At 35.7% G+C, this 14,121-nt stretch overlaps 1 protein-coding gene across 1 annotated transcript in view; it reads left to right on the forward strand.

Annotated features, from left to right (window-relative positions):
• Nucleotides 1–277: 277 nt before the first annotated feature.
• The window catches only part of LOC123555153 (uncharacterized), a 92,055-nt gene continuing 78,211 nt past the window's right edge, over nt 278–14,121 (forward strand). The window contains exons 1-5 of the mRNA XM_053525307.1: nt 278–452; nt 8,600–8,692; nt 10,179–10,268; nt 11,663–11,797; nt 13,759–13,779. Coding sequence (XP_053381282.1) covers nt 8,626–8,692; nt 10,179–10,268; nt 11,663–11,797; nt 13,759–13,779 — 313 coding nt within the window. The 5' untranslated portion in view covers nt 278–452; nt 8,600–8,625. The remainder of the gene's footprint in view (nt 453–8,599; nt 8,693–10,178; nt 10,269–11,662; nt 11,798–13,758; nt 13,780–14,121) is intronic.

Below are 14,121 nucleotides of genomic sequence, written 5' to 3' on the forward strand. Positions count from 1 at the left end.
ATTCTATGTGTAAGACCAAACACTTCGTGAGAGTGAATGTCCGCGCAATACCTGTGTACAGCGGTAAACGCCCTACATGTATATAAATACATTTTTCGGTCTTTCTCATATTCTTTTTATGTTTTATGTTAATATTATTTACAAAATGGTTTAAAGAATGTTAATACTAAACACGGATTTGACCCGAGAGAGCACAGTTAGAAAAACATCAATAACAATCCACTAGACCGTTCATTTCCGCTCTAGTTATACATGCCCTATTGACGTTTACCTACAATTTGTAATTTGATCAACTATTTATATGTTCGAACTCAACTGTGACAAACGGTACAAAATTAAAAGTGTGTTTCTTTTCGATTTATTTGCAAAATGGTGGTTATATCTTGAACACTTTCAGGACAACTCTCGTGATCGGACTTTCATTAATTGGGCTGATATCGATCTTCGCTCAGGTAAAAATATTGTTTTTGTTTTCATGTGGTAAATGAGATAGAAAATGTACAGGTGTGTTTTAAAATCACACAATATTATGTTCAATATATTTAACTGTTTAAAACATTTCAATATACAAACTTACGTACCCATTCTCTGTACTTGTAGATCAGTTAAATAGATGCGTTATTAACTGTTAACGAATGAAATTGTGCAGCAAAAAAGAAAAGACCGTGGAACAAGCTGAGGGTGGCCGTTTAAAACAAGCTAAACGTGACCATTTAACAAGCTAAAAGTAGCCGTTTATAGCAAGCTAAAAATGACCGTTATCTTTTTAGAAAACAATCATACTTTCCACAACATTATTTCCTCGATTTTTGCTCGACCTTTTCCCCCTGATGCCATGCAATTTAGCTGACACATGATATGCTTCCAACACATTACAACCATGATCACAAACAGCTTAATTAATCATCTAAGCCGTGCCATGAGAAAACCAGCATAGTGGTTTTGCGACCAGCATGGATCCAGACCAGCCTGCGCATCCGCGCAGTCTGGTCAGGATCCATGCTGTTCGCTAATGGTTTCTCTAATAATAATAGTCTTTGAAAGCGAACAGCATGGATCTTGACCAGACTGCGCGGATGCGCAGGCTGGTCTGGATCCATACTGGTCGCAAAGCCACTATGTTGGTTTTCCCATGGCACGGCTCATCTTGATTTATATCATTGATTTATATTAAGCCGGACAGTGAATAAACATTTAACAAAACTTCCTAACGCCCCACCTTCTCCATATCTGACAATATCTTTCATATTACAACTGTTACATTTTTAACATTTTTCACTGATCTAGAATAATACATCAGAACTTCAGCAAACTTGAGTGCTGGTATCATGCGGACATAATTGTGTTTATTCTACTGCCTCAACACAATTTTAAAAAAATCACAAAAAAGAAACATAAATATCTAGAATTTATACAAACGAACGGATTTCGTTGTAAGGTAAGAAAGTCATAAAAATGAATAAATAAACATTTTACTCTGTCAAGTCATGGATAAAAATTAAATTTTGATAAACATTTGAACTAAGTCAGTGGGAAGTCAATATCCTTATTAATAATATTTGCCCGTTTTATAAAAACACAACTTGTATTCGTTTTTGTTACTTTTTTAATTGGTAGTGGTTGTTAAATAAATGAAATGATGTCGTTGCAATATTCGAGGTTGTTGTAATTTTAATATGTAATCTACTACATATTTTTCTAAATGGGTAGGATTTTTAAAAAAGAATACTGTTAGAATTATAAAAATTATTGTCACACGTTTCGATCAGTATTTATTTTGAAAAAAAAACTAATCGTTAGCCTTGAAACATATTTTGCATAAGTTTGCAACTTTAACACTTGAATAAATATACATAGCAGTATAACACACTTTATGGCTCATTTTAAAGCTATTTATCCCCTAATGCAGGCTTCGTGTGAGTGTTTGTTATGTAAACCGTAGTTGGTAGATCAAATACAGACTGGAAAAAGTAGTCTTTTAAACTCCATTCATGTGTGCATAATTATCCACCCCAATCCCCAACAGCGAAAAGCAGACAGATAAGTATACAGTTTTGGCGTTGTCCGTGTGTCCGTTCATATATCCATCTGTACGTCCTTCCGTCCGTTCGAAGCCATATCTTAGTAACGGTTACTAAGAGATATTGCCATTTGCTATAACTGTGGCTTTTATCCTTCCAAAGCCATACTAATTTAGTATGAGCAGAGTTATTTCCATTGATTTGATTAAAAACTGCAATTGAATGTCATTCCAGCGCCATATCTTGGAAACGATTTGCCACTTTAAGTTGAGTATTGCGTGCTGTTTGTATTTCCTCAGCAATCTATTTGAATGTAATAATAGTTTGACAAGTGTTATTGCCATTTATTCTAAAGATTGGTCACTTTGAGTCGATATATGGTACAAATGTTTGTGTATATTAGTATCTGCTCCGCTGTAGATGTTGTTAAAATAAACCTTATGTTATCACAGTTATTGCCCCTGATTTTGGTTAAAATAATATGTGAAATTTAGTGGATGTTATTTGCTATATTTGTATTAACTGCAGGATGCTTTTCAGAAGATAAATTAGATTCTTCTGAATCATATTTTCACCAGAGTTATATCCATTTAATTAATTACAAACTGCAAATTGTGTCCCTCCTACGCCAGATCTAGTTGGATTGTTTGAATGTTTTATATAATGTCTTCTTAACTGCCCTATTCATATGACAGCAATATCTACTGAAATGGTTATTAGCCCTTAACCTGCTTAATTTCTATAATGAACAAGTCCATCTTTCAATTTGGACAGTACTATTAACTGTTAAAAGGGATGCCTACCAAAAAGATACTGACTGAATGGCGAACAGTGCAGATCATGATCAGACTGCACGGATGGGCAGGCTGATCATTATCTACACAGGTCGCAAAGGCAGAATCAATCGTGTCCAGCATGGTAAGGGTTAAATGAAAATAGCTTTTTTACCTACACGTTTGTATAATATACGTACATTTGTGTATCTAATCTTATTATTTCTATGATTGTAGGTATACATTCTTTGGGTCAAAGAAACTGTAAGCTAAGGTATACCATGGAAAATGTATTGGCGTATTTTTATCAATGCCAATACTGAATACTGCGAGTGTTTTGTATTGTAAATTTGATACCACAGATGTCCGTCTATAACATGTTAAATATGATACCGCGGGGTCCCGTCTTTTAACATGTTAAATATGATACCACGGGGGCCCGTCTTTTGACATGTTTAATATGATACCGCGGGGGCCCGTCTTTTAACGTGTTTAATATGATATCGCAGAGGCCTGTCTTTTAACATGTTTAATATGATACCGCAGGGGCCCGTCTTTTAACATGGTTAATATGATACCGCTTGGGCACGTCTTTTAACATGTTTATTATGATACCGCGGGGTTCCATCTATTAACATGTTTCATATGATACCGCGGGGTCCGTCTTTTAACATGTTATATAGATATGATACCGAGGGGCCCGTCTTTTAGAAATAAACTTATCATACTTACAACTTACTATTACCTTACATAGAGCTGTCCATTTATGGTTTACATGCTGCAAAAGAAAACATGTATATGTACATGTATTTGTATTTGCGACGTAAAATATATGTGGTTTTTATAGTCACGATTTTCTTTTTTACAATGACATTGCATACCCTAGCATGAATAGTTTGTTTGTCAATGATAAACATCTTAACTTTACAAAAGTAAAAAGGTTTTAAGATATTTTGAAAACATTTTTTTGAAGGCATTAAAGTGTTTTACTGTCTCCAGATAGACAAATGATATGTATAGTCCGATACTTTAATAAATTTGATTTTTTTCTATATGTATCGTCATCCAACAAAGCGGACACATTTATCCGAATGAACGGTTTTGGCTAAGCAAAAATCATTTAACATTTTCAACGTAAATGTGATTGTAGTTTGACTTTTATTCGCCACGTGTGGCTATTGAACTCGTAATACGTATGTGATATATAATGTATATGTTGTCTTTCCACCAAAACGGTTGCTAATTCGGGCGAATTAAGTCCGTTCGGAGCAGAAAAGCAGTGTTTTTTTTTTTACAAATTTGCATGCGAACTGCGTGTTGGAGAGCGGGAAGCATGTCTTTAAGATATTAATTCTTAAAACACATTACTTTCTGCTGGTGTATTGTTTTGATTTTTTGGACCTCTTTGTTTGTAAAGGTTAAATCAAAATATCAAAAATCTTTAGTTTATTGTTTCAGCTTTTCGGTAAAGTTTCAAATACCGCCAGGGTTCAAGCTTGAAGTTGTATACTTTATAGCTGTCTTATTTATTTTACATTTACGGATTATTAAAGTGTGAACTACACTTATTACTGTATAAATGATTACAAATAGCAGTTTACTTTATAGAAGTTAAAATCATGCGACTCAACCACCGGATAAAGTCGTTTTCAGTATTCAGTGGTATTCATGACATTTTCCTTTGTGTTATAGTCACGATCTGCAATTATGTATGATTATACATTTAACAGTCGGGTACATTTACGTTAAAATGTTTAATGTTTACGCCCTGCAAGAACTGACTAAGTCACATATTTTGGTTATAAAAATAGCACAAACAGTCACGATCTGTATTCATCTTTTTAACCCCGCATTATATTACGTGTTGTTACATTTTTAATGGTCATTTCACAAAGAAAAAATATTTATTCGCACGCGCTCTAAAAATAAACATGAAGAGCAGAATTTAAGGTCATAACAGAAGTGAATTTTGCAGATGGTCTTTGTTCAAATTCATACCGAATTCTTGTATTACTAACATTAACTAATAACGACATCAGTGTGCTTTACTCGTAGCTGACTTATTTTTGTGATTTTTTTTTGGTTACGTCAATCCACGAAATTAAATCCCAATGAACAAGTATAATTCGAATGAATATTATATCCACGAACTTATATGCGCCCAAAATACAATTTTTCTTGCGTAATTTTATGCCTTTGAATGAATGAATAATTTTATGCCTTTAAATTTTACAAAAGTAGATGGAATGCACGCATAGCATTTGAGCCGCGCCATGAGAAAACCAACGTAACTTGCGTTTGCGACAAGCTTGGATCCAGTCCAGCCTACGCATCCACGCAGTCTAGTCAGGATCCATACTGTTCGCTTACAAACCCTATAGCAATTAGAGAAACTGTTAGCAAACAGAATGGATCCAGACTGCGCGACTGGTCGCAAATGCACTATGTTGGTTTCTCATGGCGCGGTTCATTTGGCCATTTTACATTCTTTTACAGACTTACATAATCTGAACACATTTAGGTATCTATAGCGATATACTAACTTATGTATATACTGACTTCCTCTAAGATAATTTTTTTAATTTTCTATTGTTTTGAAGTTTATCAGATTTATAAGATACTATTGATAGGCTAATCTAAGAGGGAAAGAAAATTTATCTTTAAATGTGTGCCATTACATTTTAGAATCCTTCCTATATTTCAAGAATCTCAGTCGGCTCTAAAAGTACAAGAGGGAACTTTAATTTGTCCTTCTGTTTTAAAATGTTTGATTTCACTCGGAGATCATTCGAGATGTATACAACAGATAAACTTCTCGGCGAAAGTTTTTACGTTAAAAGATCAACGATTTTCGTTTACCACATCTTACCTAACCGAGAACACCCCAAAACCTACCTAATGGATCGTTTAAAAAATCAAGGCTGTCATCAGAGTTTAGTAATGTAACATTCACATGCCAAATCATTTTACACCCGGCGTAAAATGTATGCCCCTACAATATTTTCACAGGCGCATTTGGTTTAAATGCAGTCAAGAATCGTTAACTGTGATGTCACTTCATTTTTGTTCTTAATAAAAAAAAAGATTTTGAAGGATGCATTTTTTATTGTAAAGTTTTATTGTAAATGCCTTTTTTGACACCAGATATTGACAGAAAACTGCAAAGTGATATTATCAAAGTTGATAATTGCTGCATGTCTAACAATATGGCCCTCCATCCAGCTACCATTTTAACTTGTATCAACTACAAATATACTGTATCACTGCGCATGACCACCGGAAGGCGATGGTACGATGGTGATAATGCGATGGTACGATGGTGATAACGCGATGGTACGATGGTGATAATGCGATGGTACGATGATGAAAACGCGATGGTACGATGGTGAAAACGCGATGGTACGATGATGAAAACGCGATGGTACGATGATACGATGGTGAAAACGCGATGGTACGATGATGAAAACGCGATATTACATCGACATTTCACCATCGTACCATCGCATCATCGCGATTTCATCATCGGGCCATCGCGTTTTCACCATCGTACCATCGTTGTTTCATCATCGTGTCATCGCACCATCGCGTTTTCGTCATCGTACCATCGTGCATCGCGGTTTAGGATTCAATAAAAAGTCACGATTGTCCAAACGGAACACCGTATTTGAGAAACCTACGGTGTTCCGTTTGGACAATCGTGACTTTTTATTTCATCGTACCATCGCATTATCACCATCGTACCATCGCGTTTTCACATTCGTACCATCGCTTTATCACCATCGTACCATCGCCTTCCGGTGGTCATGCGCAGTGATACAGTATATGTGTCAGTAATACAGGCTTGTTAAATCTCATTTTCACATTGCACTATGTACCTTCAACATCCTAACAAGAATAACTATTACATCCGGCATTTTATTTACCTTCATGCATACATAAATACAAAGGACGTGGCCTTGAAGATTTAACACAGTTTTAATGACTTCAGCACTGAACATTTTGAAAAACGTTTTGCAAAACAGCAGAATCTAAATGGTAAATTTCTTCTCACAAAATACATTAAGATACATTTATCTATTGTGGACAACGATTCAAGTGTTCGAAACTACGCATTTCTGACCGGAAGGCGATGGTACGATGGTGAAAACGCGATGGTACGATGGTGATAACGCGATTGCACGATGGTGAAAACGCGATAGTACGATGGTGAAAACGCGATGGTACGATGGTGATAACGCGAAGGCACGATGGTGAAAACGCGATGGTACGATGGTGAAAACGCGATATTACATCGACATTTCACCATCGTACTATCACGCCATCGCGATTTCATCATCGTGCCATCGCGTTTTCACCATCGTACCATCGTTGTTTCATCATCGTGCCATCGAGACATCGCGTTTTCGTCATCGTACCATCGTGCATCGCGGTTTAGTTTCAAATAAAAAGTCACGATTGTCCAAACGGAACACCGTACTCAAAGTATCGATCGGACGTGGCGTTTATTTACCATTTCAAATAAAAAATCTCTTTATTTAAAAAATAAAACAGATCAATGGATTTCTATTCTATTTGATATTTATAATACCCAGCGCTGAAGAGCATTCATTTCGGTTATTGTAAACACAACATTCCAGCCGAGTTGATCATTTTAAGGTTTTAAATTGCGTATTGAATATGTTTATGTTATTTGATATGCTTGACAGACAGCTCTCAAATATTTGGTAACACTTTTTAAACCGCGTTGTATAACAGTACGGAATCATTTGAGGATCATTAGCAGCTGTCGCCTTTTAAACAAACTCAAACTTTTGGTTGTCGGTATGGTTAGGACAGTAGCATATTAATAGTTGTCACATACGTTAAGCAATATAACGTCACTCTTTTATATCATATGGATTCGTGTCTTCAAAAAGAAGTAAACACTTCAATGTTGATACTATATTACAGGGTAAGTTCATCTCGGGGTGCACTGTTTATGAACGAACAAATTGGAACAGGATTTATATAAAGAATAAGTTTGAACAATGTTACTCGTTGATAATGCAAATTGATTATTTACCTGCTGTCAACAAAAATACTGTCAAAATTAGAATTATAGACCAGTCTGTACAACTGTGAAATAAATTCTTAGTAAATATAACACTTATACAATATATCTTAATACATATATGTTTTTTTGTTGTTGTTTTTTTTAAATAGAAACTAATTTCAAATTAATACCAAAGTTATTGCTTTATCTATTTATTTTTTTCACCATAATAGATACAGTAACCGTAAACTTCCTATTGAAAATTGACGTTTTATAAATTAGGATCGTAATCTGAGACTTAGCTACCTATTGTCCAAATTATACTATGTCAGGTGATGATTTCATAATAATTATGTCCTCTGTTTAATGCTGACCTTTGCAAATAGTTACCTGCATATTTAAGCAGACATTTACGTACAGAAGGGCACCAAAAGCTCGGAAAAATGCAATGTAACATATAAATGTGTCGATGCGACGTAAAGACCAACAAAAATAATTGAGCCGGGCCATGAGAAAACCGACACAGTGCATTTGCGACCAGCATAGATCCAGGCCAGCCTGCGCAATCGCGCAATCTGGTCAGGGTCCAAGAATGTTCGCTAATGGTTTCTCTAATTGCAATAGGCTTTGAAAGCGAACAGAATGGGTCCTGACCAGACTGCGCGGATGTGCAGGTTTTTTATCCATGCTTGTCGCAAATACACCATGTTTGGTTTCTCATGGTGCGGCTCGTATATTTATACGCGTACTAGTATGTTTTCTTTGTATTTCAGGCAACTGAAACGATATAAGGTCAGCAATGAGGCTTACTCTTTTGGCGGGTACAGCGCTGTTGCTGGGAACATGTGTTTACTCCCAACCCCAACGTAAGTTAACATATTCCGTAACATGTGTATTTTCGAAGAAGCTAGAATTTGTTTTAAATTAGTCTGAGTATCTTTTATGTTCATTGCTAAACATTTTTAAAATCTCTGAATATGCTTTCAGAAAGTTCATAAGTTGTTACTATTTTTAAGATAAAATGAAAAATACTGGGTTACTTCAGTAGATGAAAGGCAACATTCTAGGCGCACTTTTGTTTAGTATAGCCATTGCCCTACATTTTTTCAGAACACTGGAATTGAAATGCGTTGATATTAAATTCAAGTTATTAAAGAGTTCTATATTTCTATTGAATGACATAGAAAGTACTTATTGTTTAAAAGCGTTCTGAAATCTTATATAAGCCAATGTTGATACGACGCTGGTGAGCGGTTTTGGCTCATCATGTAGTGACTGTCAACCCTTGAGAACGCAGTGGTATGTATTATGAAGGAAATTTGAAACACTGAAATATGTCAGTTAGAGGAAGTGAAGACCTTAATTGCCATACTTTTTTCGAATATGATACGAAGATAGCAATGAGGGAAAGAACTCTGCACATATATTACAATAATTGTGTCTTGCTTTTCTCAGTTGTGTCCATTTCATTCCAAGGAATGTAGTATGAGAGGCATATCTCTGCCTTGCATGATTATAAACTTATCTATTCTCTAAATTGTTCACCTTTTTAATCAGGATATTGTTTTGTCATAATTCGCCCGGCTATTCATCTTCTGTATGTGCGTCCGTCACTGCGTCCTTCCTTCCGCACGTCCGCCCGTCCGACCTAAATTGAAAATGCTTATAATTTAGGAAGTATTTAAGTTAAAATCACCAAGCCTGACATAATTATGGAATAGCACATGACCTTTTCTCACATTATGTATTACCCTCCTGGACCCAAGAAAAGTAGGGTGTTTGTTCCTTGATCTGCTTGGGGAAAAAAGAAAATGCTTATAATACAAAAAAGGTATTTCGGCAAAAAATAAACAAACCTCAAATATTATTATTTTGTACATTACCTGTCACACATTTTGTATTATTTCCCTTAAACTAATCAAAGCAGAATTTCCCAACTTTAGATGATAAAAAGTTGAAAGTAAAGAAGTATTTATCTGGAATCACCAAACTCTCAGATATTTTTTTTTTTTTTGCATCTCGTTTATAAGAGCATAAGAAATTTGTCCCAGGGTGCGTTAAGATACAAATACTTCTAATATTTTTTTTTTTTGATACTAGTTTATATTTTCTACTAGCTCAAGTTTTGAATATTCAGAAATAGGTTTTATATATATGAGCCAAGCCATGAGAAAACCCACATAGTGGGCATCCGCTGGTCGCAAGGCCGCTACGTTGATTTTCTAATGGCGCGGCTCATATGTGTTTCTGTCTCGGATATATATTAATTTTATTACTTTTCATTTCTGTCGGCGAGATGCACTAACTAGTGACAATTGACATTTAAAAAATGTATAACTAATATCTTTATAGCACCATGCAGGACTACTTTAGATGTATGTCGGGTGGATAGCGACTGTGGAGACGGGGGGAAATGTAATACGGTATCAAGCAAATGCTGCGGTAAGATTGTATAGAACATTTAGTTTGACCTTATTCGAAGAATAAGTAGAGCTATCCTACGCACCACGGCGTCGCGTCAGCGTCGGCGTCGGCGCCACTTCTTAGTTAAGTTATTTTTTTATGTACCAGTCCACATTTTGACAAAACCTTTTGAGATAAAGCTTAGAAACCTTCAAAATTTATGTACTATCAACGTGTCCAGTTCTAGGCAAGAGTACATAACTCCAAGGATATTTCTGAGTTATGGTTCCTTTTAATTAACAAGTCTTGGTTAAGTTTTTTATTGTACCAATTCATACTTTGTGTAAACTGTTTAACATATGGCTTTGAAACTTTAGTATCTTGTTCATTATAACAGTCTCTATGTGAGAGAAAGATAACAGAACTCTGTCAACTATGTTTGCTGAATTATGGCCCTTTTGGCCTTGGAAAGTGGTGCAGTTTTCGTACAAGTCCACGTAAATCTCAAAAGTATTTGACACGTGGCTTTGAAAGTTAGAACACTTGTTTATTGTTTATCACTGCATCTGTAGGCAGGAGTTCACTCTGTCAACTATTTTGGCTGCAACATGGCCCTTTGTCAACTTGGAAATCAGATAAATTTTTATACCAGTCAATATTTTGCCTAACCTGTGTGGCACATGGCTTTGAAACTTTGACCACTTGTTTACCATCGTAGTCAACATACGTAAGCAAAACTACATAACTAGGACAAGGGCTTAAACTCAGTTATGGTATTTTTGACAGAAATTACTTAAGTTTCGCCTTCCATTTCATATTTTGTCTAAACTCTTTGATATATGGCTTTGCAACTTTGAACACTTGCTTACCATTATGACCACACATTGCCAAATAGCACTACTGTGAAATCCTTTAATTTCGTGGGCATGAAAATTCGTGGTTTTTGTCAAAACGGTAGTTTCGTGGGGATATGAATTCGTGGATTTCAACTTTTGATTATATAATGGATGGGAATTTTACTTATTTGTTGGGATTGAATTTCGTGTATTGACTGAACCACGAAATCCACGAAAATTAGTCCCCCTTATCTATTTTTCTTTTTTTTGTTTGAAATTCTGTTGTAATATTTTGACCCCATACTTCGAATAGTCGAGCGCGCTGTCAACAAACAACTCTTGTTTCATTTCGTTTATGACAGAATCAGACATTTGTTCCTGGGATCAATTACATTAAGTAGCTAAGTTACAAATATATTCTTTGATTTTACGAGCTCAATTTTTGAATGTTCAGAAATATGTTTCCATTCTCAATGCAGTCTTATATTTTATGTGTGTCTGACTCGGATCTTTATTTTTCATTTTTCACCTTTGTTGACGAGATCCAAAAACTAATGATCACCGACATTAAGAAATGTATGAATAATGTCTTTACAGAACAGTTACCTCCCATGCAATGCAAGATTACACCAGACCAAGTATGTCAGAAAGATAGCGACTGCAGAGAGGTTTGGGGAAACATGGGAAAATGTGATACGAAATCAGAACGTTGTTGTGATCTCTCCGCTGACGGTAAGATCACAGGAGTCTGAAATTCTATCAGTAAGACCGTAGAAGTCTATCTGTATAAAAACATACCCCCTATATATCATGGTATATATATAAGTGTTTATTTTATATATATATAGGGGGTATTTTTTGTAAAGATAGACTTCTGTGGTGGTCTTATTGATAGAATTTCAGACTCCTGTGGTGAGTTATTATAGAACTTCTTTTATTTTGTAACCAGTTTCAAGCCATGCCAACGTGTCAGTTCGTCATTTTCAGTAGTAGAAGAAGAACCTACTTGTTCATCGAAGCATATTTTGTACCAACAACGCGCGTGTTGGTGCCTAGGTTTTGTTTGTTTGTTTGTTTGTTTTGGGTTTAACGCCGTTTTTCAACAGTATTTCAGTCATGTAACGGCGGGCAGTTAACCTAATTGGTGTTCCTGGATTCTGTACCAGTACACACCTGTCCTCCGCAAGTAACTGCCAACTTCCCCACATGAATCAGAGGTGGAGGACTAATGATATCAGACACAATGTCGTTCATCAAATAGTCACGGAGAACATACGCCCCACCCGAGGATCGAACTCGCGACTCCGAGATCCGTAGACCAACGCTCTTACCTATTGAGCTAAGCGGGCGGGTTTGGTGCCTAGGTAGAATATGCAACATTTTAAAAGCTAAGCTGATAACCTAATCAGCAGAACATTACAATAACACTAAAGAAGGCTTGTGGTAAAAACTTAATTAGAAGTCAATGAGATTTCACGCTTAAGAACCTTGTCTCCTGCCATTTTACTTAGTAAAAAATTGTTTTGAATGCATAGAGCTAGTCTGTGCAGATGAACTTTTGTCATTGCATAACATTACTAGCTGTCAGGGAAAAGATGCACGTCTATTTATGCTACCTGTTGATGCAAAATGTGTCTTTGAAAAGTGTTGATTTTAATTCAAATAACCTATAAACACATTGTACTAAAAAGTGTTCGAACATGTTTTATCGATACTGGTCCAGTATTTCATCTAATTCATACCAAGTCATAGTATTTATCCCGCTCCAGTATTTCATCAAATGCATGTCCTTTACTGGTTCATGTCCAATATTTCTTTTTATGCATGCATGCTATTGATTTCGTTCCAGTATTTCATCAAATGCATGTCTGTTTTAATGCCAAACAAAAGGGCGGCATATAGTAGTTCTAATGTCCGTCCGTCCGTTAGTTCGTTGTTCGTTTGTACGGAATTCGTGTCCTGTCTATAACTTTGTCATACATATATGGATTTTAATATTACATGGCAAAAATAAATCCTCTAATGAGACGATATGTCACGCGGAATAAACGGGCGTATCACCGAGATCCTTAACTTAAAGGTAAATATCATATTTTGAGGTCAGGATCAATGATCAGTAAGTTTTTTTTCTGTGGATGAAGTTTTAATATTACTAGACACAAATGTATCCCAGACTCGGACAACTTGTCATTCACAACACTCACACTTCTAGCCTAAAGACCAGGTCACACTCTTAGGTCGGAGGTTCTGTAGCTTTATTTTCCCCATGTCCGGTTTATAACATATAAGTTATGAAAAACTGACCATGTTACTGCTATTCAAATTTAGCAGTACATGGGAGTGGGCGTGTGTGTGGGCCGAGGTGTTGGATGGGGATGGGAATGAGCATGTAGTTTCTTGTTGGTTCAGGTATAATATGTTGTCTGTTTATCTAATGAGTGGATGTTACTGAAAACTTCAGATATATTTTTTCCTTTTTAATCTTTTATCAATATATTAACATGTATATGTGGGTATGTGTTCTGTATGTTTATGTAAGGCACTTTTAAACGCACATATTTTGTATCAAAAGAGTGCTATATAAGTATGGTATAATAATTTTCCGGCTTATGCCGTACGTGAACAATATTAGCTGTAATGTTTCGTCTAAATAATAAAAACAAATTGTATTTAGATCTTGTTTTATGTTTCAGGTAGTGAGGCAGATCTCCCAGGTAATTTTATGTATATTTTTAAGCTGATATTACATCAGCTCAATGCCACAAGTGCATAACTGAACTATACCGGTACGAAGTGTCTTAGAACCTCAGCGAGTAGCTGTTGAGGAAAACCATGCACAAGATGTGCACATCTCCTCTTAGGAGAAATGTTTCATATGTAGTTTCGCTGAATATCAGCCAAGAGTTGCTGAGGGATAAACCATACAAGATCAGTAGTATAGTTTACTTACATTGAAAAATCAAAGGGAAATACCTCATTAAGTATTGTGCGTCCGGAACGTGCGCAGCCAGTAGTTGCTGAGAGTTAACTATTGTCGAAAAATCAAGGGGCAGTAA

Source organism: Mercenaria mercenaria, chromosome 15 (assembly GCF_021730395.1).
Source record: "Mercenaria mercenaria strain notata chromosome 15, MADL_Memer_1, whole genome shotgun sequence".
Classification (NCBI taxonomy): domain Eukaryota; kingdom Metazoa; phylum Mollusca; class Bivalvia; order Venerida; family Veneridae; genus Mercenaria; species Mercenaria mercenaria.